At 33.1% G+C, this 27,408-nt stretch overlaps 3 protein-coding genes across 4 annotated transcripts; all 3 read left to right on the plus strand.

The window, feature by feature from the left end:
• On the plus strand, positions 1-1,406 carry EXL5 (EXORDIUM like 5). The gene is given in 2 exon segments (XM_088122432.1): positions 1-1,128; positions 1,131-1,406. Coding segments are annotated over 2 exon segments (1,032 nt in total). The 5' UTR covers positions 1-137; the 3' UTR covers positions 1,172-1,406.
• A 9,876-nt stretch (positions 1,407-11,282) lies between these two features.
• Positions 11,283-16,221, plus strand: LOC111007867 (uncharacterized). Of its 2 annotated transcripts, none has more exons than XM_022280395.2 (9): positions 11,283-11,845; positions 12,438-12,483; positions 12,567-12,645; positions 12,734-12,779; positions 12,877-12,975; positions 13,785-13,853; positions 13,936-14,290; positions 14,380-14,555; positions 14,903-16,221. In XM_022280395.2, the coding sequence occupies exons 1-9, from the start codon at positions 11,369-11,371 to the stop codon at positions 15,905-15,907; spliced, it is 2,352 nt and encodes a 783-aa protein (XP_022136087.1). In that variant the 5' UTR covers positions 11,283-11,368; the 3' UTR covers positions 15,908-16,221. The 2 variants fall into 2 exon arrangements, with proteins under 2 accessions (XP_022136087.1, XP_022136088.1); XM_022280396.2 differs by having other exon boundaries at positions 11,284-11,845; positions 14,398-14,555.
• A 6,931-nt stretch (positions 16,222-23,152) lies between these two features.
• KIN3 (Protein kinase superfamily protein) lies at positions 23,153-26,713 on the plus strand. The gene is made up of 7 exons (XM_022280496.2): positions 23,153-23,361; positions 23,604-23,695; positions 24,015-24,337; positions 25,261-25,396; positions 25,539-25,681; positions 25,820-25,943; positions 26,045-26,713. The coding sequence occupies exons 2-7, from the start codon at positions 23,629-23,631 to the stop codon at positions 26,491-26,493; spliced, it is 1,242 nt and encodes a 413-aa protein (XP_022136188.1). The 5' UTR covers positions 23,153-23,361; positions 23,604-23,628; the 3' UTR covers positions 26,494-26,713.
• Positions 26,714-27,408: the final 695 nt, after the last annotated feature.

The following is a 27,408-nucleotide window of genomic DNA, read 5'->3' on the forward strand; positions in this document are numbered from 1 at the left end:
TAAAGTGTCCCACGGAAACTAAAGCCACAGAACTAGCTGTCTCCAGCCCCACTCCAATTTCCCCCAAAATTTCACCCTCCCTTTTAAATATCCCTCCATTTTCCCCTCTCCCTCTCCCACCGCCATCGCCGCCGCCAATGTTTCCCCTTCACTCCCTTTTCCTCCTCTCACTTCTTCTGATCCTTAATTTCGCCGCTTCTTCTTCTTCCAAATTCCGGCCGGATTTCGCCGTCCACAACCCGAAGCTGCCGCCGCGAACTTTCTCCTCCTCCAAGAAATTCGAGGGCTCCTCCGATCTGGTCAATCTCCGGTACCATATGGGCCCCGTTCTCTCATCTTCTCCGATCAACATCTACCTTATTTGGTACGGCAAATGGGCACTTCCTCACAAGATTCTGATCAAGGATTTTTTGCTCTCCATCTCCGCCGTCGATCGCCGATCCGCTCCGTCGCCCTCCGTCGCCGAGTGGTGGCGCACGGTCTCTCTTTACACCGACCAGACCGGCGCCAACGTCTCCCGCTCCGTCGTCGTCGCCGGCGAGTACGCCGATCTCCGGTACTCTCTCGGCACTCAACTAACTCGTCTCTCGATTCAGCAGGTCATCGCCTCCGCCGTCCGATCGGCGCCGCTTCCCGTCGACCACAGGAACGGAATCTACCTAATCCTGACCTCCGGCGACGTGATTGTGCAGGATTTCTGCAGAGCCGTCTGCGGATTCCACTACTTCACGTTCCCGTCGATGGTGGGGTACACGCTGCCGTACGCCTGGGTCGGGAACTCCGGCGAGCAGTGCCCGGAGGTGTGCGCGTATCCGTTTGCCGTGCCGGGGTACATGGCCGGCGGGGGGCCGGCGGAGCTGTCGCCGCCGAACGGGGAGGTCGGAGTGGACGGGATGATAAGCGTGATCGGGCACGAGTTGGCCGAGCTGTCGTCGAATCCGCTGGTGAACGCGTGGTACGCCGGCGAGGATCCGACGGCGCCGACGGAGATCGGGGATCTGTGCGAGGGGCTGTACGGGAGCGGCGGCGGAGGAGGGTATATTGGGGAAGTGATGAAGGACGGAGAAGGGAGAAGTTTCAATTTGAATGGGAGGAATGGGCGGAGGTTTCTGGTGCAGTGGCTATGGAGTCCGTGCTGAAAGCCTGCGCAGGGCCCAACGCCTTAAACTGAGGAAGAAGAAGAATAATAATTAAGGGTTTTTATTTTTCATTTTTAAATTTGATTTTATGTATAGAAAAATAAGGGTCACGAGCTTTGTGCGTGCCTGAGTTTAATTATTAAAATTTAAAAAAAAATGAGGGAAGTTGTTTGTGTAAAAAGGGGAAGTTTTTTTTTTAAGTATACGATATAAGGTAGATATTCGAAACCTCTTCGTTAAAGATAATTGGTAGTTAAATTATGCTTATGTTGGCAATATTAAATACGTTTTCAGTGCAACGTGAGAAATGTATCTTCAAGCATAGCTCAACGATAATTGATATATATCTTCAATCAAGAGATTGTGAGTTCGATCACTCACCTCACGTGCTGTACTCAAAAAAGAAAAAAAAAAGCTTATTGTTATTTTATCTATCGAAAACAACAATACATGAATATGTATTTATTAAACATTTTTTAAAATTTATAGTTCTAGATATAATTTTGCAAAATTATAATACTAAATTTGTAATATTACCTACCATAAATTACTGCATAAAATACTACAAACTAGTGATCATTACTTAAAAAAGAAAGTTGAAAAATGAAGGCATATATGTTTTTCTATTTTTTATTTTATTAATATATATATATATATATTCTTTTCTTTTTTTTTTCAAAGGGGCATATTTTTTTTTACCATGCACAGTTGTTGTATAATTTGACTTTTCTAACGGAGATGCTTCATGCTTCCCAACTACTTCGATTAGTTGCCAAAGACAAAATATTGTCCCTTCTAAAATTTAAACTATTTTTTATATTTAAAATTGAATGTTTTTTCTCAAATAAAACGTTGGATTCGTATAATTTATGTAAGAAACAAATGTTCCTTTTTTAATTTTCATTTTAATATTGGTATATACTAAATATAAATATTATAAATTAAAATAAAACTTATTCTTATAATACTATATCAACTGGATATTCGAAAATATGACTTTTTGAGGAATAGAAATACCTTAATGATTAAGTTATATTTAAATTGGAAAATGAAAACGAGGTATATTCAATATGACAATAATAGTTAAAACCTATAAAAATCATCTCGTATAGCAAAATAGACCTAAGAAACCATAATTTTAAGAAATGTAAATAATGTTATGATTTACTCGATAAATCGAGTAATGTTAAGATATAAATGAGCAAGTTTGACATTCGTAATTCTCTTTATAAAGTGATTAGTTCAAATATCTATCTTTTCTTTTTTATCGAGTTAAATAACAATAAAGTCGAGAGATTTGAATATCCGAAATTTGATAATTAAATTAATGTCTCGACCAGATGAGCTATATTTATATCGATTTTACCTGCTATATTATTGTGTAATTTTTTTAAAAATAAAAAATTAGGAATACAAATGGACGAACTTACCCCCACCTAGACACTAATAATATGAGGGGAACATACGACAGCTGTAACTGTTGGGCCTAAAACCTATTTTACAAACCGCCCACCTCCCGCTTTATCAATTCTTCCCCACCCATAATTAATTATAAATACTATTAAAAAACAATTTAAGAATTAAAAAAAAATCCAAATAATATTACCAAAGAAGCATAACTCAATCATAATTGACATGTATCTCAAACCAAGAGGTTGTGAGTTCGATTCCTCACCTCTATATGTTGTATTAAAAAAAATTTAAATATCAAATTATATTATTTTGATAAAAATTTGAATGAAAGTGAGGGAAAATATGAACGACTTATGGTTATAATATTTCTCCACCAAGTAAATTTATCCATGGGATGATTTAGAAATTTTTTTTTTTGAAAGATTTTAAAAATAAAACTTACTTTATAGTTCAAAATTTGAACTTAAAATGTGACATGAATATTTATATAGGTCATAAGTATGATGTGTTTTACATTATATTTGACTTTGAATTTGTCCATTTGAACTTAGCTTAACAAATAAAAACATCATTTTTGGGTCAAAGATTCAATATTCGTTTCATATTTGTTGTACTAAAAAATAAATTTAAGTTTAATTTAAATTATTCTATTTATTTTTCTAATTCAAAATTTCTAATATGTTTGAAATGAAATACAAATTTAATTAAGGGTAGTAAATAAATGGCTGTTCCTTTGCAAACAAAAATAAATGGATGTTTTAAAAAACAAATTAAGTGACGAAGATATCCATGGAAAATATCAATGCTGGGGCCAAGCCTACCGATTTTTGTGTCGAATTTAAGTCACGTGAGGCCCACTTTTGAGGGCCCACCATTGAGAATGGTCTCGGCCCAATGGGTTCCAAACTCACGTGATCATGGGAATAGAACTCCTAAGTCCAAGAAAAAGAGTTGTAATCCACTCTGCAGTGAGATGGACTTTTTCAGAAATTGTCTCTCCGTTAAATCTTAATATTTTAATACTAAATTACATATATTTTTCTTTTATTTGAACTTTTTCACCAACTTCAATTATTTGATAGTTCATCAGGATAGTTTTCCTAAATCTAGAACTTCAATAAGAGGAAATAATAAAGTAAGGTTTAAACATAGGACCTCACTATCTTAAACATAGTTAAACTACCAATAAACTCAAAAGTTTAAGGAGATAGATTTAAGGATGGCGGTGGGTGGGACGGGGCTGAGGGAGTCATCCCCATCCCTGCCTCGTTGGAGATTTTTTTTCCTTACTGTAGAATCCCGGCACCATCCCCACCCCGCCTATTCCAGCCGGGAACCCAAATAGGGTATTCGGTTAAATCAGGTGTTTCCCGTCCCAATTGGGTCAGGTACTTGCAGGGATCGGGTCCCCCATAATTTTTTTGCCATCCCTAGATAGGTTACGGTAAATTTATATCATTTTATATTTATTTCATTCTAACATCATATAATATTTATCTACAAAATATTTTATTTATGGATTTTGAGAATTTACTTTTATAAAAACATAATAAACACGAAACTTGATAAATCAAAATAGGATTGACATATTTTATTTTTGAATTATAGATATAAATTATAACTTCGCCGCTCAAGTTTCGATTTGAATCCTTATCCCCAGACTTATGGAATCGCTATGGTTAAATTTTAGAATCATAACTTCATTCATTGCCATTTTAAAACAATGCATTTACATCATTGTAAAATAAATGTGTTTTGAAGAATAAGTTTGGAATTTTGCAAAAACAACATACTTAAAGTCATACTCAAATGTAATTTAAAGTATAATTAAAAAAACCACACTTATATTATATTTTTTAAAAATTGTTATATTTTTATAGTACATATTAATTTTATTGCCCGTTGAGTTAACTATCTATTTGAAAAATATGTGAATTCAGGTATTTACAAGAGTCGGTACAATTAAATCCTAAAAACTAACTAGAGCTTTTAATTCCAATATATTTATAATTTATTTTTAAAAAAATAATTTATGTAGATGGTATGACTATTAAGATTTTAAACAGTGAGGTATCAATTTATGATAAAGTGTCGTATAGGTCGCGCGCTTCAGCGCCATCCATTTTCGGGGCTAGTTGATTCGGCAGGTGAGTTGTTACACACTCCTTAGCGGATTTCGACTTCCATGACCACCGTTCTGCTGTCTTAATCGACCAACACCCTTTGTGGGATCTAGGTTAGCGCGCAGTTAGGCACCGTAACCCGACTTCCGGATGACAATTCATATTTCTACAAAAATTGTAATTATTAAAAATCCGTAACAAATCAATCTTTTTCCATTTTCAAATGAATTAAAAATTATCAATATTACTATTATATTTATAATGGTGATATTATTTTGATATATATTTTCAATTTTCCGCATCCAATTTGAACTCGGGAAAATACAAAAATATCGACCTGTCAAAAAAAATTTAATATCTTTTGACTATAACAAATCTTTTCTTTTCCCTTCAAATGATTTCCTTTTCTGTTTTAATGGCAAAACAACCACTTGGAAGTACAATTTTATAGTGTGTATTCATAAAAAAAAAAAACTGAAAGTACATTGGAGATTGAATCCTCTACTACGACATGTCGTACAGGAAGATCCTTGATTGGACAGAGAAAAGATAATCACGTGTTTTAACAGCAGCGTGATCTTTCCACGTCATCACTCCGAATCCATCAAATAATTCTCGCTCATGATTATTCAACAGCTTTCGAAATTCAATAAATATTCATTATTTTAAAGTTAATTGGTAGATGGTGATTTTCATAATACATATTTAATTAGGGTTGGCAAACTCTTTAAGATAATTAAAATGTTTTAATATAGCGATTGTTTCATTCCAATAAATTTTTTACATAGGGAAAAATCCATTCAATTTAAACTAAAAATAAAAAAAATCTAACATAATATATATATATATATATATATATTTTTGAAACAAACATAATATTTGTTATGGGTATATTCGTATATGCCACTTGGGAGTGCTCTGCATAGGCATGTGGGCCATGGGCTTCGTCCATGGCCATTAAAGCATGAGGGTAAAGGCTCGTTTAGTTGATCCACGGACACAAAGGCGTGTGCCAGAACCTCGGATAAATAGAACCAAAATCAATCTCAAGGTGTGCTGCAAATCTTATCTTTCTCTCCTACTCATTTTATTATGAACCAAGCACTGACTTAAGTATTAGAGGATGTCCGGACGAGCACCACATCAGTGTTGAGTTTGGTTGCTTGCAAATAACCCATTAAGCGGGAACGTCATAGACATACCAAATCTCACCAACTCAACTCGACCAAAGTTGAGAGAGAGAGAGAGAGTTGAGCGAGAAAGAGAACGTTGAGCAAGAGAGGGTTGAGCGAGCGAGTTGAGATAAGTAAGAGGGAGAGTTGAGCGAGAGAGATGAGGGAGAAATTTTTTTTAATTAAAAATTTGAAAATTGAAATGGAGAGAAACTAAATCTCAATTATCTCATCTAGTAATTGGTATCAAATTTGAAATTTAATTCAAATTTCAAATTTATCCCCTCTCTCATCCCATTTTTTCTCTCTTTCCTCTCATTCCTTCTTGGTTCCCAAAATCTCAATTGGACAGTCACCAAAAATTTTATTGGTATCCTCGTTCTAGTCACTAGGCCGAGCTTAAATAAGGAAAATGAAATTCCAAAAAAAAAAAAAAATTGCAACAAATTGCAACAATTACAGAGACAAGAAAACAAAATCTTGTGTTTGTATACTGAAATCATGAATTTTTAGGTTGCAGAAAAAAGTAAAAGCCAGAGAAATAAATAAAATAAACTGTGGAAATTAAAAAAAGAAAAAAAAAACCAAAAATATTTCGCACTCCCCTAATCACTCGTCAATATTATGAGAATTCTCTCTTGGGTAACTCTCTCGCTCTCGATTTCGCACCCTCTCTCGATCTCACTCTTGCTCAAAATTTGGATACATCAAAAGAATAAAATGTTAAACGGGTCTCGATCTCGCGCGCTCTCTCTCTCGATCTCGCTCAGAATCGAATGTATGAAAAGAACAAAAAGTTGAACGGGTTCTGACGGCAATGACAAGAGCGAGAAAAGAAAAAGCCAGTGGTCCGTGCGTAGAACAAGAGAGGCGGAGGGAGTGAGAGGCGTTTTTATTTTCCTCTTTCTTTCGACTGATTTCGATCAGCAGAAAATTGATAAAAAAAATCAATTCCTCTGTATGTATGAGTTCTGTTATTTAGAAGAACAAATTATATCCCTTTCCAAGCAGGTGAAGATTGTTCAATTCAGTTTGGTTTTGCTTTTTGATGCATCTCAGGGAACCACAATACAAGAAAGATAGAGATGGTGCAGGAGAAAGAAAGAGAGAAGAAGTTGAAGAATGGAAAAGATAAATAACGATGAAAGAGATACGAAAGTGAAAAATAAGATAAAAGAGAGAAAAAGTGGAAGAAGGTAAATACATAACTTATCTTTGAGGTTTCTAACCCCATTATATAACTCATCTGTATTTTTGATACATTTTTTTAAAAAATTAATTTGTGACCCCTTTTCACTTTTTGTCGTGGTAAAATTACTAAAATATCATTGTTTATTTTAAGTAAAATTATCCACAATTTCTTCTATCAGCCCTTAGCATTTTTTTTGATCCATTTTGAATCTAATATAAATCTAATATAGATTAATTTATTACTTAACAAATGAATCCACACAAAAAATCTGTAGATTAAATTCTCCAATTAGTAAATTATGGTGAAAAAAAGATTTGCATAATTAACCCGGACCGGGATCCCAAATTCCGGATTTTTTTTTTTGCATTTTCTCTCCTCTGCGTCTATTGTTATCAATTAAATCTTGACCATTTAATCCAATATTGTCCCGAGATTTTTGTAATCTTGACTTTGTTGTAATTAAATTCGTACAAATTATGTAATTATGTATGGTTTTTTTATTTTTTTCATATTAAACTTTTAATTTACTATTTGAGTTAGATATTTTTCTTAAAAGTTAGATTTTTTAAGTTTGAAATTAATTATTGTGAGAAATTTGTGGAGGAATAAAGATTTGTAAAGAGATTTGTGGGGGAGATGTTGATTTTGAAACATGAGAGTACTACGGTAATTTTACATTTAAAAATTATGAAATTATTAATAAATAAGGAAGAGTGGGGTCCTAGATTAGTTTTTTTCAAAATGGGATTATAAATCCAAAGTCAATTATGAGAGGCGTCAAAAGTTCAAATTTCCCTTTTCAAAAAGGGTGCTTATAAAACAAAAACGACCCTACAGAATGTCTATTCAGCCATATATTTTTCATAAATTTAAAATGAAAAATAATAAATAATAAACGTGATTGTTACGAACCAAAGGGTCCCCAAAAAACTTACTTTTAGTTTTGACATTTTTAAAGAGACAACTCTTCCACATTCATGTTCATAACTTGAATCGGCTCATGAGGTTGATAACTATTTACTTTTGAAAAAGCATAAAATATCCTTTGCATAAAAAATAAAAATAAAAGAGCATCAAATATTATACACACATATAAAAGAAAAGTCATCAAATACGATATATATTTAGTTTTCAAATGTCATATTTAGGAAAAATAAATTTAAAGCATAATATTCGATTTAATTAGGATTAAAATATTATTTTGGTTCCTCTATCTTAAGCTTTGGTTTATTTTGGTCTATGTACTTTAAATTTTTGTTTATTTTATTTTCTATATTTTGAAAATATTCATTTTTGTCCATACACTTTTAAAAAGTAACTATTTTGGTCTCTTAATTTTATTTCTAATATCGTTTTTCTACCACGATTTCAACACAACACTACACTCACTATATTTATTAAAATATAACCATGGTTTTTTTTTTATTAAAAGGTTTCCATTACGTGTATAATTTGTTTTAAAAATATGCAAGTAGGTATCAAAATTATCATTTTTTAAAAGTACGAGACTAAAATGAATCAAAGTTGAAAGTACAGAGACAAAAATGAACATTTTGAAAGTACATACACCAAAATGAACCAAAGCTCAAAGTACGAGGACAGATATAATATTTTAACTTTTAATCATTTATTGTGCCAACATTAATATTGCTCAACAAGTTAAAGATATTTGTGTTCGACGAAAAGTAGTGAGTTCAAATTCTCACCCTTTACTAAAGAAAATAATTATTTTATTTATTGTAGGATTTGAAAATAATAATAATAATAATAAATAAATAAATAACTTAGTGTTTTTGTGAAAACGACTTTAATGTTCAAATCAAATGTTGATCGTAACAAGAATTCAATAGATATTCGTCATGGTATGGACGAGACATATCTCAACATTTTTTGTAAGGTATTGCTACTCTTTTAAGATCATTTTAAGAGGTCAAAGCGAGCATAGCTCAACGATAATTGACATATATCTCCTATCAAGATGTTGTAAGTTTGATCCCACTCTTACCTGTTATACTAGAAAAGGAAAAAAAAAAAGAAAAAACCCATTTTAGGAGAAAAATTATTTTGATATTTTTTCTAATTATAGATGTTAATTAATATATTATATTTTTTAATATTTGGTAATTGGGCTAAATTTCAATTTTAAAAAATGTATTATTACAAGTTATTGTATCTAATGTTGTTTAATGACAAATCATTTTAAAAATTATTTGTATTTTACTATAAAATAAGGAGAGAAATAAGCTAGTGAGATGTTAGAGAGAGACAAAATTACCTATTCAATAGATTGTGTAGAACACGAGTTTGTTTTTTAAACGGTTTTCTCTGGTTTTAAAAAATTAATTAAAATTAAAAAAAATTAAAACGAAAATTTTGAATGGGTTTTGAAATTAAAAAATTAAAAATAGAAAACAAAATGAACCGGTTATTAAATAAATATATATAATAACTACGTTTTTAATATTTAAAATTTGGCTGGTATATACAAAAAGAAAAAAAAAACCATTTTTAGTGGCTTGGGTTAGAAAACAATAATTTTTTTTTATCAAAGAGTTTATTTAATATATATATATAAAAGACAAAAACAAAATGGTTACAAATTGATTATATATTTTTTTAGTTTTCAACCTTTACTTAGAAGTCAAAATTTTCTTTAGAACATAAAAGCAAATAACAAATTGTTATTAAATAAGTTGGTCTTTTTCAAAAGAGGAAACTAAGTCGAATAACCATCAATTTATTTTTATTTTTATTTGAAAAAGCTTATTGTAATATCTGGAATTTCACCCCTTAATAAAATTGTTTCTTTCTAAAATAAAAAAAATAAGTGGTTTAATTTGAAACACAAAACAACCTTCAAAATTTGTCTAAATTTGTATAGTTAGAGAAATAAAGCAGTATAAATTGTTTAATTAGAAACACGAAACACCTTCAAACTTTTCTCTATCTAGCTCTACTTTTTAAATAGTTCTCATAATTCATTGATATATTTACTAAAAAAAATTATAATCCATCATTTTAAGCTATTCTTTTCGTTTTGGTTAAAAATCCAGTAATATGTTAAATTTAACAATATTACCACTATATCTAAAGAAATATAAAGCTAACAAATACAAAAATGTCATTATCCATATAATTAGTTTAAGTCTTTTTTAAAAGTTTAAATTTCAATCTCACACTTTTCAATTGTTTGAAAAAGTATTCTATTGAAAAATTCCATCGTAACGAAAAATTTAAAAGATAAGATTTAAATGAAGTACATCGATTGGAGTTTAAATTGAATCATAGTCAATTATACAAATGATTTTTTACTCTATATATATAGCCATAGGCTGTCATGTGTATAACTTGCTTAGAGACATGCATTCAAGCTTCAGTTTGGACAGTCAAGATTGATTTGGGACTGAGAGAATTACATGGTGTTGACCTAAAAGATAGTTCAGCTCAGCCCAAACTTAAGAATGACGATATCTCGACGAGAATTCAGCAAGTTCTGCGTATGTCGCTGATGTTGATCTATTGACATTAAAGTAGTAGGATTGTACTTTTCAAAACTCCCATATAAATGGTGGAAGTCCCACATTTCCAAAGGTACACAATCTCTACACAACTTTACTAAGCTTAACTCGTTACTGGTTCAAATTAAGTTATAACTTCAATTTCAAAGCGTTGATAGCCGAGAATCACATCGGTACAAGGTCCTCTTTGCAAGCCATTAACTATCTTATCCTTGATGAGTTTGATAATGTGTCATCTTATCCACAATACTGCATCAAACAACTTTATTATCAATTTTTAAAATTTTTTTAATTTTAAGTTGCTAATGAAGATTTTATAGTAAAGCAAATCACAATCCAACCCCAGCTATTACGTTAAGAACACAATTTAAAAAAAAGAGTCACTTCTTAAATTTTCAAGAAAATTAAACTCAACAGATTATTTGTCAAAGATAGTTGCAACAGTTCAAAATTTTCTCCAGCTTCCACGTGTACAATTCCAAGAAAAAGACAAAAATCATTGTCCCTTCTCGAACAAATTTCGTTTCGAACCGGGCATTCCCTTCCACCACTTGTCAAAGAGTCATTAGTTAACAGAAAAGTCACGTGACAAGCATGCCCCCATCTCCTCAAAGTCATAAAACCCCTTTAAAAACAATTTCAATTTGATATAAAAAGAATACAAAATGAAATAATTACAAAAATAAAAATAAAAATAATAAAATAATAATTCGCCTTGTTTGTTTTATCTCTCCAGAGAGAGAGAGAGAGAGAGAGAGAGAGAGAGAGAGAGAGAAGCGGGCACGGAGAGAGAGAAACAGGAGCAGCAAAAATGGGTAAGGTAGTGGAGAGGAAGAAGAGGAAGAAAGGGCGGCCATCGCTATTAGATCTTCAGAAGCGGAATCTGAAGGAGCAGCAGGAGCAGGAGCAGGAGCAGAAGCAGCAGCTGCAGCAGCAAACCAAGCGGAGCAATAGCTCGGCTGCAATTTCCAACCCTAATTACGCGTCTCCCACTCCGCTCCGGCGATCTACTCGCCGGAATCCCAATCCCGGCGAACTTACTCCCGAGGAGGCCGCCGATGACCACGACGATGCCGAATATAACGACGAATTGGCCGGGAAGCGCCGCGAGAGGAAACTCAAGCTTGTTCTCAGATTGCACTCCCAGAAATCTCCTGTGAATTCGTCGTCTCTCAATTCGTGCGATTCGGATTCTAATGCAGAAGGGGACGATAATGTTGCGTCCATTAATAAGAAGCGGAAGATCGATTCTATTGCGGAGGGATCTAGGATCCACGACTCCGAGAAGGTACTGGAATTTTTGGGGGCTTTTGAGAGCGAATTATTTTCCCTCTTTTTTGGGGGGGAAGTGGGGGTTGATCTCGTTGCAAAATTGTAATTATAAAGGCGCCAAAGTTTTTGGGAGATTTGTGCGTTTTTATTTTTGTGGAGAAAATACGTTGACGGTGTCTGAAAGAGTTTCCTTGAATTTCGCACCTTTGAATTTTGTTGATGGTTTTTCGAGTATCGCAGTCAAGGACGGTTGACTTGGCTAATTTCAAATTGATAACACTGAATTTTAGTTGTGAAATTGTTTTCCTCGAACATATTTAATTTTAATGCTTACTATTTGGATTTTTATTAGCATTTACTGGGTATTTATCTTCCTTAAACGATCCGATTTGACTACCATTTTTTAAACGAAAAAGTTCGGATTTGTCTTTTCCTTCCCTTAATTATTTCTCACTTGATGGCTGCATTTTCCCTTCGTGGCACTCTGATTCCTTGTCCTGTTTACTTTTTATTAGATCCTACTCTGTTTCTGGAGCTCACCCATAATGGAAAATTATTTGCCGGGTGTAACTGTTGGCATTGGTTTATTTTTTCTTTCGATGTTGCAGGATGAAAAGTTCATTTCTGCTACAAACCCCACGGAAACCCTTCAAGGTTTTTGTCAATAATCACACGCCACTTCTTTGAAACCTATGTTTGTGACTGTTTTTAATCATTATGGACATAATTACATGCAGGAGCGCATATGGATCCGGGACCCTCGACGCCTTTACCAGATAAGAAGCTTTTAGTCTTCATCCTCGACAGGCTTCAAAAGTGTGTTTTTTTAGCTCCTATTTCTGTGTTTTTTTTACTCTTTGATGTTCCTTTTATTTAATATTAATTTCGGAGTGCTTTAATTCAGGAAGGATATCTATGGTGTGTTTTCCGAACCAGTGGACCCCAACGAGGTTGGTTTTGGGAGTGATGACGCATCAGCTTTCGGGTCTTATGACATGCTTTGTCCTATCTTTACATTGATTTTGCTTTTAAAATTATTATTTGTAGCTTCCGGACTATCATGAAATTATAGAGCATCCGATGGATTTTGGGACTGTACGGGAGAAGCTTGCTTCTGGAGCTTATGCCAACTTGGAACAGTTTGAAGTACGATGAGCCTTTGTTGTTTTCTGTTTTGTTTAAATCGTTTGTTTCCCTTTCCTGTTCGGCTGAACTCTAGATGCCTTTATGTTCGATTCTCTGCAAATTTGTATTTTACCATGATAATCGAATTGCTGCTTGGCGAATTTCTTAACTGTAGTGACTCACTTGATATTTTCTTGACATTCTGAATTGTTTTAAGCGTTGTAGGCTTCATTATAGAGCTCTCTCCATGATTTGTTAGTTTTGCTTTTCCTTTTGTGTCTATTTGGTTTAAAAATCATATTTTCTTTCGTACCCAAAATCTACCATCTGACTATGTTGGTCTATGGATCAGTTTATATTAGTGAAGAGGGATGCTTGATTCTGAACAGACTGGTTCTGGAAATTGGAGTCCTTGTTCTAGAACTTGGCTTGAAATTTAGTAATGTTTATTCTGATGAGCAACAAGTTATCATAATATCAATTTGCTGTTTTAGATCAATACAAGTGTAGTTTAAGATTTCAGCAGTCTGCTTTCACCTGTCTGTTGTTCTCCCGTGGTTTGTTTTCTTGGGTTATCTTGTATTCAGTTATCTGTTGCTATACTGTATAGGGATGTATATGTTACTTAATAGCGTCTTATGTGCATCATCTGTTTTGAAGTAAATGGTTGTTTCTTTCAAAATTCTGACTTGTGTTGTCACCTTGGATATAGATTTCCCCCATCTTCGAACACTTTGAATTTTAGCCCAATAGCATACCTAGTGCTTTCCTGAAGTTGTAAGAATGCTAGCTTTGCTTATTAGTATTGATATAATGTTTTTTTCTTGCAGAAAGACGTTTTATTAATCAGTTCAAATGCAATGCAATATAATGCCCCAGATACTATATATTTTCGGCAGGTTTGATTTGCACCGAACTTCCTTAATTGTCGTTAAACTTCTTATTTTGCACATATACTTAAAGTTATTATATTTTTGTCAGGCACGTACCATACAGGAGTTGGCAAAAAGGAATTTTAAGAACTTGAGGCAAGATAGTGATGATAATGAACCAGAACCTAAAGTAGTAAGAAGAGGCAGACCACCAACCAAGAATATGAAAAAACCATTGGGTAGACCTTCCTTGGAGCGTGCTGGTTCAGAGTTTTCCCCAGATGCTACTCTTGCTACTGGTGGTGAAAACACAAATCGGTCCAACGATTTGAGGAAAGGACTTTATCATTTGGAAAAGTCTAGTTTAGCTGATTTTTCTGGCAGATTCCCCATTTCTAGCAATAATGATGCGACATTTAATTTGTTTAACCAAAGCAGATTCGATAGAAACGATGATATTACAGGTATGAAATCTTAGGCTAGCAAATCTTTTTTTGTATCCACCTATATTGTACTACTAAGTCTGAGATACAAACTAAATGGTGATTTGAAGATCATTCTTTCGTTGCAGGTTCTTCCCTAAGATTTAATTCAGTGAGACAGGGGAAAAAACAGATTGTCACCGATGAGAATAGGCGTAACACCTATAAACAATTTCAAGCTGAAACTGCTTTGCTAGAGCCCTCTGTGTTGAATACATTTGATAGAGAGAGGAAGGCTTTAATGCCGGTATATATCTAACTTGCATTTTCTTTTAAGTCCTATGATTGGAATGATTATCTAGATTGAATGCTGGATATGTTCAATAATCGTCTGAAGTTTCGAATCAGATCTTTTCATTTGGACTCCCAAGTTGGAGCAGTAGTGTCTGTGTTATAGTTTTTTTGTTGTCAAAGAAAATATAGAAGCATATTTGAGGGTAAAATGAATTGGCGTGTTTTCTTTTCAGTTTCTGATCTATTAATTGTTTTTCCTTGAATGCCTAAAGCATGCTGCTATATGGTTTTGGTGATTTGATTTATCTGAGGAACCTATATGGACTTTTGGGAGGATAACTTGCTCGCAATATGAATCAGGTTGGACTTTTCTTGGAGCATGCTTATGCACGAAGCCTCGCTCGATTCGGTGCAGATCTTGGGTCTGTAGCTTGGAGAGTTGCTTCTAAGAAGATAGAAAGATCTTTGCCAGCAGGTTCAAGTTTTGGTCCTGGATGGGTTGTGGAGAATGATACCACACCAAAGAGAGTGTTTCTACCTCAAGTGGAACTCGGTCAGATGTCGATATCGCAGCCCTTTCTTGGGCATGAAAGTTCTGCTCTAGATGCAAAGCCTCTAGCTCCTGAACAAATGGGGGTTCGACTGTCCAACAACTCTGAAGCAGATACTTCATCGGAGAAGCATGAGGATCCCTCTCATGCCCCCGGTTTAGATGGCCATCTAACCAGGCCTCTGAGCGAGTCTGCTGCAGCTTTGTCATCACCTTCGAGTACTCGTCAATCTTCTGAACCCTGCAGGGGAAAGGCAGAAGCGTTTGAAGGATTGAATCCTAGTAGCAATTATAATGTATTGGAAAGTAGTTCTCCAATCTCTCCAAGACCTTCATTTCAGAAACACCAGAGTCCAACAATCCGCCCTGGTATGAATGGATTCAATGGTGCTTATGGCTTTGATCTCTCTGCTCACAGGGGGAAACCAACAGGAGTGTCCGAGCCCATCGGTGTAAAGCTTCAGTCCTCTCAAATGCTTGACACGATCGCAAGGGCTAATGCTAACTTCATCCTCCCAGCAACAGCAACCAGCCTAAATCCAAAAGAACCCAAATACCCAGAAAGCAATCCCATTACAACAAACTCTTCCAGTTCATTGCTCGGGTCGGGGAATGAGGCTGCAATCGGTCCCAGTTCACGAACGGCTTGGCAGCAGGGGCCATCACCAGAGGAAAAGTCAGATGCAGTTGTAACAACACTATATAAACCCGAATTGATTCCCCCGGACCTGAATGTGAGATTCAAATCACCAGGATCTCCTCCTAGCTCTAGTAAGGTAGACTCTGCTCATCCTGATTTAGTATTACAGCTCTGAGGATTACTAATTGTTAATTTAATTTTCAACTTGTTGATTAACCATAGAAATGGTGGGGTTTGAGATCTGTTGCTCCTGAAGTAGAGAGGCAAAAATTGGAGCCTTACCAAACCCTAACCAAAATTGTGTTGTAAAAGCATTAGAGAGGGTTCATGTACAGATTTATGTATTATCCTAATTTTTTAGGTTCAGGGGGATAAATAATAGGTGCCATTTCTGTCCTTGGAAAAGTGTAGGAAGATTTGCTTTTGTATTTGTTTTTCTTTTTGAAGTTATACATATAAAAATATATACATTGTTTATTTTCTATTTCACATCTTGAGTGATCTCAAGGATGACAGGATTTGTGTTTATCATGCATGGAATTTTTGTTGTTTTTCATTTTTAAGAAATGTTTCTAAAATTACGTAAATATTTTTAGAAACAACACAATAAAATTTTCTACTCACTGTATCTTGTTTCTAATTTCTTTTCAAAATATATATGAAAACATTATTTTATCGTTTTTTATTTATAAAATGCATAATACATTTTTAAAAATAAATAAAATAAAAATTTCGAATATTTAATTAAAAATATTAACTTCAGTATTAAAAATTTTACAATTTCTTTTATACTTAAATTTGTAGACAATGAGAAAGGATAATCAAAGTGTCTGTTAACTCTACCATCTTTTTTGTTGTCTCACAGCTTACTTGACTTGACTTGATTTTTTTTTTTTTTGGAGAAAAGTCAAGATGGAGAAATTTGAACTTGTAATGAAGACCATAAATTAATTGAAATTTGTTGTTCGAACTATGAATTCTAATGAGACTGATAGAGTGTTCTTTTTTTTTTTTCCATTCTCCAACTCCGGATGAGTTTGAGGCCTCCCACGTCTTTTTTTTAAGACTTGTTGTTGCGCCCTATCTCTAAAGGGTGAGGGTGGTGGGGTTGATTGGGTGCCCCTCTAAGATCCCCAATAAACTCGGGTTCGGAGGGCCTTTGCCTTCATTTCTTGAAGAGCACAAGGTCACCTCTTCATCAATAGAAAGGAAAGTCATAAAAAACATTGTGAACTCACCCAATGATGAAAATAAAAATTCGAAAGAGAAAAAAAGAGGGTCAAGTAATAAGTAGGCAAGAACAACCTTAATGTATTATTAAGTCTATTAAGATGTTAACATCAAATTTACGTATTATCATTTGATTAAAATCTTTGACTAAAAATTTAAAGGTAAATATCCTAATTCTATGTAAATATAGTTGAACTGGTTAATACATTACCTATCTTAAAAATAAATAATCCATCTATAATCGATGTTTATATACTATTCTAAATCTTTAAACAAACGATAAATTGACGAAACAATATTTTATCGAGCACGTGTTGTTGACCAAAGTAGTAAATTTCATACATTTTGGTAAAATTATTAGGTGAAGTGTTTTGTTGTATGTTGGAAACTCTACTTGTTTGACATTGAGTTGGATGAGACTTGAGAGAGACCCCATTTTGCTTTCAAATTGAATGAGTTAAGATGTGAAACGAAAGCAAAAAATATGACCGTTGAAACACGCTAACATGGAAATTATACTTATATCCTTGCTTTTTATTTAATTAATCAATTTAATTTTTTTTTGGTTTGAAAAAGATTTGAATACAAGATTACAAGAACCAATAGGCATACTACAAAGATAATAAATTCAATAAAACTCTTTGGATTTTCTCTTTCTTCCAAATTGGACGAAGACCCATAAAAGTTATAACCTTTTTTTTTCTCTCTCTCAAAAGAAAATCTAAAAAATGTGTACTAAAATGGAGTCTTTTATAAGGTTTCAAACAATTGTAGCATCTTGGTTTCAAATGAAGAGGTGGAATTTTGGAGTATTTTGTTAGAAATGTCGAAATGTGCCTATCTTCTTACTCATTCTAGCAAAAAATTCGATAGTTATTTACATTTTTTAGAAATAGAAAAAATATCTTATTTTCTACCTTTCTCTCTTATTTGTCAAAAATTTGATATTGATCAATAAAAAATATGTGATAGTCGGTAAGTAACCAAATATTATTCAATCAAAATTTACTAGAATGACGATGTTAAAGAGAATGTCTACTAGACAAACAGTAAAAAAGTTAAACAAGAAGAGTTTGTTTGGTAATGTTACTCTTTCTTGTTTCTATTTCCTCTTTTTAATATAGAAATATAAAATTGCATGACTTCTAACACTCATAGAAGAGCCTGAAAACAATATTTTTATTTATATTTTGAAACAAATTAGAAACAAGAATAAGAAACAAAATTTTGTTTGTGTTGTTATACAATCTCGACAATGTTTCTACAAAAAATTGAGAAACAAAAACATAAGTAACAGCGTAATATCGAAATTCTAAAATAAAAATAAGAAATGAGAATGTTGTCGAACGAACTTAATATAACTTGTTTATATAACTTGTTTCTTTCCATTAAATTAGTTTTACGAGGATTCTTTTTTCATGTAGGTCCATTTTATTGCATAAGTAAGATAGTTCAGAAAAATTAGACTTCATATTTTCCTCCGTGGTTATAGATTTTATATATAACACATCTCGATGATTAGAAATATTTCTTACTTTATTTTTTATTTTTATTGCATACTTGGCTTTTAATAGTTAATAATTAATAGTATTATGTTTCACATTTCCAAACAAAAAGTTGAGAAGTGTTTGATAATGTGCTTTTAGGGAAAAATAAAATATTTTCATTAAGTTTAACTCTTTAAAATTCAACAAATAAAAAAGGAAAAGGAAAAAAAAATGTTGTAAAGCCAAAGTTTGACTCTTTGGTTGTTGAACTTGGAACGGAAGGCCATTTCGTACCTTTAAAAGAATTTTTATTTTTATTTTTTTTAAATGTTTGAATTTGGTGAAAGGAAAGGTCTTGTCAGCCTCCATAGCAAGTCGTGTCCACACCGCTCTCTTCTCTTCACATTTTCCCTACTTTGGATTTTATTTTTTTATTCCTTTTTTTAGTATAACTTGTTGAGGGAAAAATTCGAAAGAGTACATATCGAACGTTAGAGATGACAACAAGGCGTAGAACCACAGACTATTAGTAACGTTCGTTGTGTATGTGTACGAGTGTATCACCACCAGAGTAGTACAAGTAGGACGTCAAGGGATATAGCTTGCGATCTGCAGCTGCACAAGAACAAATCGACAGGCGCAGGCGCCATCTATTGATTGTTGAAGACGTCTACCCCCCTCCATCAGAATTCCGTATAGCCCGACATGCCCTTGCACCTCTAACCTCCGTCCTTCTTGGTCGGCCATACACACCTATAAAAGGGAAGGACCTCATCATTACAAAGTAAATGAAAAACATGTCACCAAACTTTCAAGGTGTCTACTCCTATTTTCTTACTTCGATTACTGACTTGATCGTCATAGTGTATTAGGCAGACACCACATTGGTATCGAATTTTCTGGTTGCAGGCTCATTTGCTCTTCTCTAATCTATGCTCGTGTAGGACACTCGGATCTCTTCAAAATTTACCGTCAACACAACTCATTTGATTTTTTTTCAAAGAAACAAATTGGTCTCGCTATATAACTTTTTAACTATTATTTGAAAGAAAAATTAAAATATCGAAAAAAACTAATCTTTAACCTAATTTAACTAATATATATATATATAGCATAAAATAACTATATGTATTATGTTCTAAATATAGTTATGTTGATGAGTCTAACTTTTATGCGTAATAGGTTTAAATAATCTTTTCGTTTCATTTGTAATGTAAAGGTGTAAAAAAATGAACCACTCGTATTTATTACTCAGTTTAAATTTCATTTTGTATAAAGTTTTGAAATATTTATTAGATTTCTAAGTTTATATTCAAATTTTTATTGTTAAAAGGACTATTTTAGCTCATAATTTTAATATTTAATTAATCATTTTGAAATCCATTTCTTTTTACATAATATTTTCTATCATCTTTAGTAGATATATATTGCAAGTTTGTATTAACATGTTAGTGTGAATATGTGTGCGAGCCGACTTGCTGAGGTGGGTATTATGTGAGAGAATAATGGTAAAGACTAAAACAATTTTTTTTCCTAAAGTTTGCGAATTTAAATACACATTCTAAAATTGAATAACCAAAATAGAAAAAACTTCAATAAACTTGAAAGTTTATGATTACATTCCTACTATGATAGGGAACAAAAACAATGATTAGACCGGAAAAGAAACGCACGGGCCAAGTGAGCGTCGGAAAACGTCGACCTCAGTCGACCAAGCGCCTCGAGGCAGACTAGACGCCTCGGGGTCGAGCAGTTCTCGGCGGGCCGAGAACTGTAACGGCTCACCCGACCGTTTTGCGATACCTCCCGTTTCGACGATGATTCACATGAGACTGCTACAAGATGGACGTAACCCTAAAGGTAAGGGATCCGACTCTTGAGACTCAAATTCTAGATCCTTCAACTCTCCTTGCTAACTTAGGTATCGGAGCCCGTGTGACCGGAATTACACCGGTTTAGGCTTGATTGGTTTTGCAGGTTCTTTGTCCCCTTCTTATCAGGTTTGATGCGAATTTTGAACGGAACCGGAAGAGCATAATTCACGCATCAACACCTACAATTTGGTGTGATTGATTACGATTGCGGGTGAGTAAACGTGGCTTAAATGAGATTTAAGCGTTACTACTAAAATCATTGGTTTAAAAATAATGGAATTCCTTTTTTACCCTCCCAATATTCTTGGATTATATGTATAAATACGATTGAGTCTTTCACACTACTCATCATTTTCCACGATTCTAAATAGAAAACAATTAGTGATTGCTTCTAGACGTTTCTTTTAATAATAATAATAATATTATTATTTAGTTCAAGTAAAATAAAAAAAAAACACAAAAGAATTCTCATTAAACTAACATAGAATACTAAATATAAAATGTTAGGGTGGTTACCTAATTTTGATTTTTCTTTTCCCAAAGTATTTTATTGGCAGAGAAATAAACATAAGATAGCCTGAGAAGTCCATGGATGACTTATAGAAGAGAGTTCTTATAAAAAGAATAAACAACCAGAAATACGTTCCCATGGTATTTTCTTATGCTTTTTTTTTTGTTTTTCTTTTTAATCCTTTTATTTTGACTTCAAAAAAGGAGGGAAAAAAAAGTAATTAACTTTAATTCAACCAAACTTTGTTAGGCTGAGTCATTATTATTTATCACCAAGTATATTTTGACATTTTTCGTACCCGTCTGTTAATTTTAATGTAATTAAAAGGAGATTTTAATTTGATATTATAAAGTTAAAAAATCTATATTTTAGTCTCTGGAACTAATTCTTAAAAAATTAAATTGAGAATTGAAAAAAAATGATATGGTCTAGATATAATTAATAGTTTATAACATGAAAATGAGAATACATACCTGCATCACTTATATATAAATTAAAAAATATATATTGTTTTAAAGATTGAAAAGAGTAACGTTAAATCTTATTTTATATTTAATATTTTAACTTTGTGTTTATGTTTTATATTTTTAGAAGTTTAAGTACTCGAAATTCAAATGTCCGAAAGAAATGTATAATTAGTTGTTACTATTTCATTAAATAATTTGTTAATTATGGCGTGAAATTAAATTGAAAGGACTAAAATAAAATTAAAAAAGTTTTAGACAACTTTAAGAGCGAAGGAAAAAAAAGTAAACACAAAATGGTTGACAAAAATTATTCTACCAAAAAAAAAAAAAATTACAATGGTTATAATGTCAATCATCATATAATTTGATTTTTTATTTTCAAACTTTGAAGGACATTTTGAGGCAATTTTAATCATTAAATATAAATTACTTTAATGAACAAAATAATTAAACAAATAGTTGACAAATATTATTTTAAAAAAATCAAATGGTTATATTAGAATAATTAGACATTTCAATAATCTGTCTAACAAATTTTTATATTAATAATTTATTTGTCATTTAATATATATATAAATATATATATATAGAGGAATGATTAAATTTTTAACGTGGTTATGTTCCATCAGGTCGGTTTCTTTGTAGACCCAATTGACATACGGATGTATGGTAGCCATACTAAACTATTTATTTATTCAGTCCCAAGTTTAAAAAAATGAAATAATAAATAAAAATAAATGGAGAGAACAATTAGAATGAAAATTTATTTTTTTATTGATAAAATTATGTGAGTAGAATATTATTTGTCCAGATGCTTCCCCCCAACAAATGGATGAAAATTGAAATTTGTTTTTGTTGAGTAAAACATATCGGAGTGATCGAACTCACAATCTCTTGATTGGAAAATATGTCAATTACTACTGAACTATGTTCGTTTTGGCAGCGATGAAAATTAAATTTAGTGTAAGATGAAAAGGAAAAAATACATATGAATTTGAATTTTATTGTTATTATTTTAGTTAAATTTGATGTTTAATATAATGTATTTATTTTTTTGGTAAATAACTGAGGTGTGCGATTCCAATTCATGACCTTTTGGTCACGAGACAGGTGTCAATTACCATTTAGTTAAGTTCAAGTTGGATAATCTAATTCGTTGTTCATAAACTTTCAATAATATAATAATAAAATTAATTATTATTGTAATTAAAAAGAGATTAACACACCCATGTATTTGTAATTAGTTTGAAAAAAGATAAAAGTATACTAATAATTTTTATATATCTGATTCTAATTTCGATTCAAGACAATTTTAGTAAAAACATCAAATGAATTCTTATTTCAATTCCAACAAAGTTATGGTAAAAAACAGAAATAACATTTATATTCCGATTGATTTTCATTCCAATTCATGCTCATTATGATTCGTGCTAAGTAAACATGGTTTTACAGTGTTTAATAGGTCTACAAACTTTTCGGTTTTGTGTATAATTGGTCTATGACCTATTCAACATTTTTAAAACAATGATCCTACACTTTAAATTTGTCTAATAAAATTTTTGAACTTTTAACTTCATGTATAATAAATGTGAAAAATTCAAGGATCATTAAGTACAAAATTGAAAATTTAGGGACTAAGTTAACACGAGCATAATTCTAAGACCTGTTAAATACAAAAATTCAAAAAACTATTACACATTTTTAATTTATAATTTAAAACTTTTTTTTTTTTTTTTAGATTTTTAAAGTTATAAATCACTCAGCCGAATTTGCTTTCGTCTTCTGGCAGTTAAAAGCGAGCTCCAGTTGGCGTGGCCTCCAATGGCGGAAAATGGCGACGCCATAATTTCTCGACCCCACCACAGAAGAAGTAACATTCATATATCTTTATTTCTCAATTCCTTTTCATTATCTTTGAATTCAATTTTGCACGTAGTCAGATTGAATCCAAACAACCATCATGCACGGCAGTTGACTTTGAACAACCAGACAGATTTCCAGTCTCTTGTCATCTTCTACAGCCCCCACCACCTTTCAATTTCAGCGACTCGGTCTTCCTGGTAAATCGCCTCTATTTTTCCCCTCTTCTGCTCTTTTCACCGCAGTTTATGCAATCGCTTAGGTATTTGCCCTCGATTTTGTGAAACTGTTTGGGGGATTTCTGAATTGATTGGTCCAGGCTTATACGGGACGGGAAAAGATGAAGTAGTTGACTGAGAAGTTTGGATTGCTTTTTATTTTACTTCATAAGGGCTCTCCTTATCTTCTTCTTCTTCTTCTTCCTTCCTCTTGTATCCAACAGGAAGAGAAAGAGAGAGCGATAATTCATGGGGATTTGTTGGGGTTCTCAAGTTCAAAATCATACCCCAAATACCACTGGAAATCTTAGTTCAGGTAATTATTTTGTTACTCTAATTTTCTGTGTTCTTAAGTTTGTGCTATTTATGCCCAAATAATTTTCCCCTCCTGACTTTGAAGTTCTTTGATGGGATCTTTTTTAGTACTGTTTATCAATCTTTGAGCAGGAGATATTTTCTGGGACTGTTTACCAATCTGTTCCTTTGTGTTTGTTTAATCTGCTTGGGAGTTTTCTAATTTTTGCGTGTTTGGTTTGTTTTTCAATTGGATTTTCATCCAAAAGCTGATTGCAAATAGTGATATCTTTGTTTATAACTTGGAAAAATTTACGACTCAAATTTGTGGCCATAAACAGTGGTATCTCAGACAACTAGTCAGACAACATCCTCAACAGTCAGCAACATCTCGAGGAACAGTCTGTTCTCAGCAGCGAGTGGAGACGAAGCTTATCCAAATGGCCAGATTTTGCCCTCTCCGAACTTGAAGGAGTATAGCTTGGCAGAGCTCAAAGCTGCAACCAAAAACTTCAGACCTGAGGCATTGCTTGGCGAGGGAGGTTTTGGGAAGGTTTACAAAGGTTGGCTTGAGGAGAAGGGCTATGGAAAAAGGGGGAATCCGATGGTTATTGCGGTCAAAAAGTTGAAATCTGATAGCATGCAAGGAATTGAGGAGTGGCAGGTATTATATTGTTATAGAGAAGAAAACTCTCTTCTCTTCTCTGAGATTTTCTTGAACAAAAGACCGAGAAAAATATCTGTTCAAAAATTGTTCAGTCTGCGTCCTAGTTCAAGTTCTTAGGCCGAAAACTTAATAATTTGCCTTAACGTGAGCAAAGTCTCCCTAAGAATTATTGGAGTGAACCGAGAGCATAATACAAGAAGTGAGCACTGATACCATGGTTATCAAAAAGAAAAAACCGAAAGAAGCAATTATTATTCACTCCAGAGAGAATCACTTTGGGTAGAGGATTACGTGAATCAATTGTGAATTACTTTAGTTTGAGTGTATTTTTGGCGGAACAGTTCTTTAGACCTGCACTTGAAAATGGTTCCTTCATTGTTCACCAGTTACTGAACACTTCTTCCCTCAGTTCATGGTTCTGTTTTTGCTTGTTCTTAAGGTTTTTTTTTCCTTTCAAGTTTGAAGACGATTTTGAGAACAACTCAACTGCAAACGACAAATTTTTAATAAAAAAGCACCATTCTTAATGGATTTTTTGTATTAAAAAACTGAGGACAGTTTGTTTACATCCTTCCACAAAAAAAAAAAAAAAAGAACACGACCTTAATGTGATTTCCATCATTCATGTTTCTGTCATTGAAATACTGCTAACCTTTGGCAGTGGCAACTAGCATAGATCAGTTAAGAAGTAGGCAGATTAAGCTTCCATAATTGCTGACTTTAGAGTGAATCGCTTTGAGTATGAGACTATATAACTTCCTCACTGTGTAACTTCTATGATTTTCTGTTTTCCTTGTTTGTATTAATATATACAATATCTACCTCTGGCAACTCCCATAAATCAGATCAAATATTTAAACTAATTCTCAAGACTTTTTGAAAAATATACATATAATAACCTTGTCTGGTTGGTTGTGCAGTCAGAAGTGGGCTTCTTGGGAAGACTCTCTCACCCAAATCTAGTGAAGCTGTTGGGTTACTGTTGGGAGGATCATCAGTTCCTCCTCGCCTATGAGTTCATGCAAAAAGGAAGCTTAGAGAACCATCTATTTGGAAGTAAGAAAACTAATTGGATGATATTATACTATACTATGATGTTTCTTTCACTTAATTGCTAGTTTCTTCTCTTTGTTCTCACCAACAGAGAGATGATTCATAGTTTACTGTAAACTGTAAATAACCTTACTGTGAAATGCAGGGGGATCGGCAGTTACACCGCTACAGTGGGATACTCGGCTTAAGGTCGCCATAGGTGCTGCCCGAGGTCTGGCCTTCTTGCACACATCAGACGAGCAAGTAATTTATAGAGATTTCAAGGCTTCTAATATTCTGCTTGACGGGGTAAAGTTATATTTACTCATCTCAATCTTTCTTTGACAACCTTTCTCATATCACTGTTTCTTTTCTGCGAAAGGAAGGCTTTCGGTATCTTCTCTCCTTATAGTATTTGTCGTAATCCGAATCTACCTTTAACTGCAGTCATATACAGCAAAGCTGTCTGACTTCGGCTTGGCTAAATTGGGTCCATCAGAAAGTAAATCTCATTTGACAACTCGTGTTATGGGCACTCATGGTTATGCTGCCCCGGAGTATGTTACCACAGGTAGAATAAAAACCTTTCAAAATTAACTGTGTTAAGAAACTGGAGTCTGTTATCACTGAGAGATTTGTGAGCTGATGTTTATGACCGCGTTTATAATACAGGACATCTGTACGTGAAGAGTGATGTCTATGGTTTTGGAGTCGTACTGATCGAGATGCTGACCGGTTTACGTGCGCTTGATGAAAATCGTCCAACCGGGCAAGAAAACCTGCTGGATTGGATAAAACCATACTTATCAGAGAGGAGGAGGCTGAAAAATGTGATGGACTTTCGCTTGGAAGGAAAATATCCATCCAGATCTGCATTCCAAGTGGCTCAGCTAGCTCTCCAATGCATCGAACACGAACAGAGAAACCGACCATCAATGAAAGAGGTCGTTGAGACATTGGAACAGATCGAAGCCACTAACGAGAAACCAACCGAGCCTAGAAACCGTGCGACCCGTGTGGCGTCAAATCGAAATGCTCATCAGCCTCTTCACCACAACTCTCCACTTCACATGAAGAAAAATGGAATCCATGCTAGTGAAACACCACCCAGGTTGAGATAAATTTGGGTGGTTCTGATTCTCTTATCACACCCTTATTTCTTCATTTTTATGGTTCTCATAGATGTTAGAATGAAGTTTGTTAACTTTTTGGGTAATATGTAATTAAATACTACTTAGGCTGTGGATGATGAGAATTAGGACAGGTTCTGATTGTTACAATTTACACTGGATTGTCAAGTTTGATTGATCTTTGAAGGCAATCTGTTCTTATTTTTCTGAAGTTAGTAAAAACTTGAATGGTATCTCTAAAAGAAAGGGGAAAAAAGAGTGAAGCTATATGCTCGTTTGTAATTAGAGAGAAGTGATAAATTTTTTTTTAAATTTTTTTTCCTTCTCTTATTCCATCCATTTGAAGCTTTTTAAAGTTCAAAATAGACACACAACAATTAAATTGAAGAGATTATCATTGATAGCAAGTATAATGTTATTATTATATAAATATGGGTTCCTTCATTGTTATTTATTTATTACCATTATAGCCTCCAACATTATTGCTCTATTTAAATTCGCCCAATTTATTATTATTATCTTTAATTTTGGTTCAAGAACAAAGGATTGAAAATGAATGGCTGTTGAAATCGTCGAATTTGACCTCATGGAACTTAAAAATCAATGAAGAAATCTATTATAGTATTCATTTCACAGCATTATTCAATTAAAAAAAAAAGAAAATCTTGGGGAATATTGTTAGTCGTATTTTTTGTTTTTAGTCAACTTTCTACAATTATCAAGCCTATGTATTATTATTTTAAAATAAATTTTAATTATCAAATTTATTAATCAATAGTTGTGTGACACAACATAAAACTTTCTTTTCTTTTGGAAAAAAAAATACAACATAAAAGTTGATATGAATATGATATCTCTTCGACTTTTCATATACATATAAAAAATTATTATAGTGGTGATAAAATA

Source organism: Momordica charantia (genome assembly GCF_013281855.1).
Source record: "Momordica charantia cultivar OHB3-1 chromosome 4 unlocalized genomic scaffold, Mcharantia_2.0 BLBB01000004.1, whole genome shotgun sequence".
In the NCBI taxonomy this organism is placed as follows: Eukaryota; Viridiplantae; Streptophyta; class Magnoliopsida; order Cucurbitales; family Cucurbitaceae; genus Momordica; species Momordica charantia.

What these genes read in the sequence shown, in the direction of transcription:
- LOC111007867 (XM_022280395.2), top strand. Translation starts at nt 11,369, where the DNA reads ATGGGTAAGGTAGTGGAGAGGAAGAAGAGGAAGAAAGGGCGGCCATCG. An exon ending in GGATCCACGACTCCGAGAAG is followed by an intron (nt 11,846 to 12,437) that starts GTACTGGAATTT and finishes TCGATGTTGCAG; the next exon opens with GATGAAAAGTTCATTTCTGC. An exon ending in AACCAGTGGACCCCAACGAG is followed by an intron (nt 12,780 to 12,876) that starts GTTGGTTTTGGG and finishes TATTATTTGTAG; the next exon opens with CTTCCGGACTATCATGAAAT.
- KIN3 (XM_022280496.2), top strand. Translation starts at nt 23,629, where the DNA reads ATGGGGATTTGTTGGGGTTCTCAAGTTCAAAATCATACCCCAAATACC. An exon ending in CACTGGAAATCTTAGTTCAG is followed by an intron (nt 23,696 to 24,014) that starts GTAATTATTTTG and finishes GGCCATAAACAG; the next exon opens with TGGTATCTCAGACAACTAGT. An exon ending in AAGGAATTGAGGAGTGGCAG is followed by an intron (nt 24,338 to 25,260) that starts GTATTATATTGT and finishes TTGGTTGTGCAG; the next exon opens with TCAGAAGTGGGCTTCTTGGG.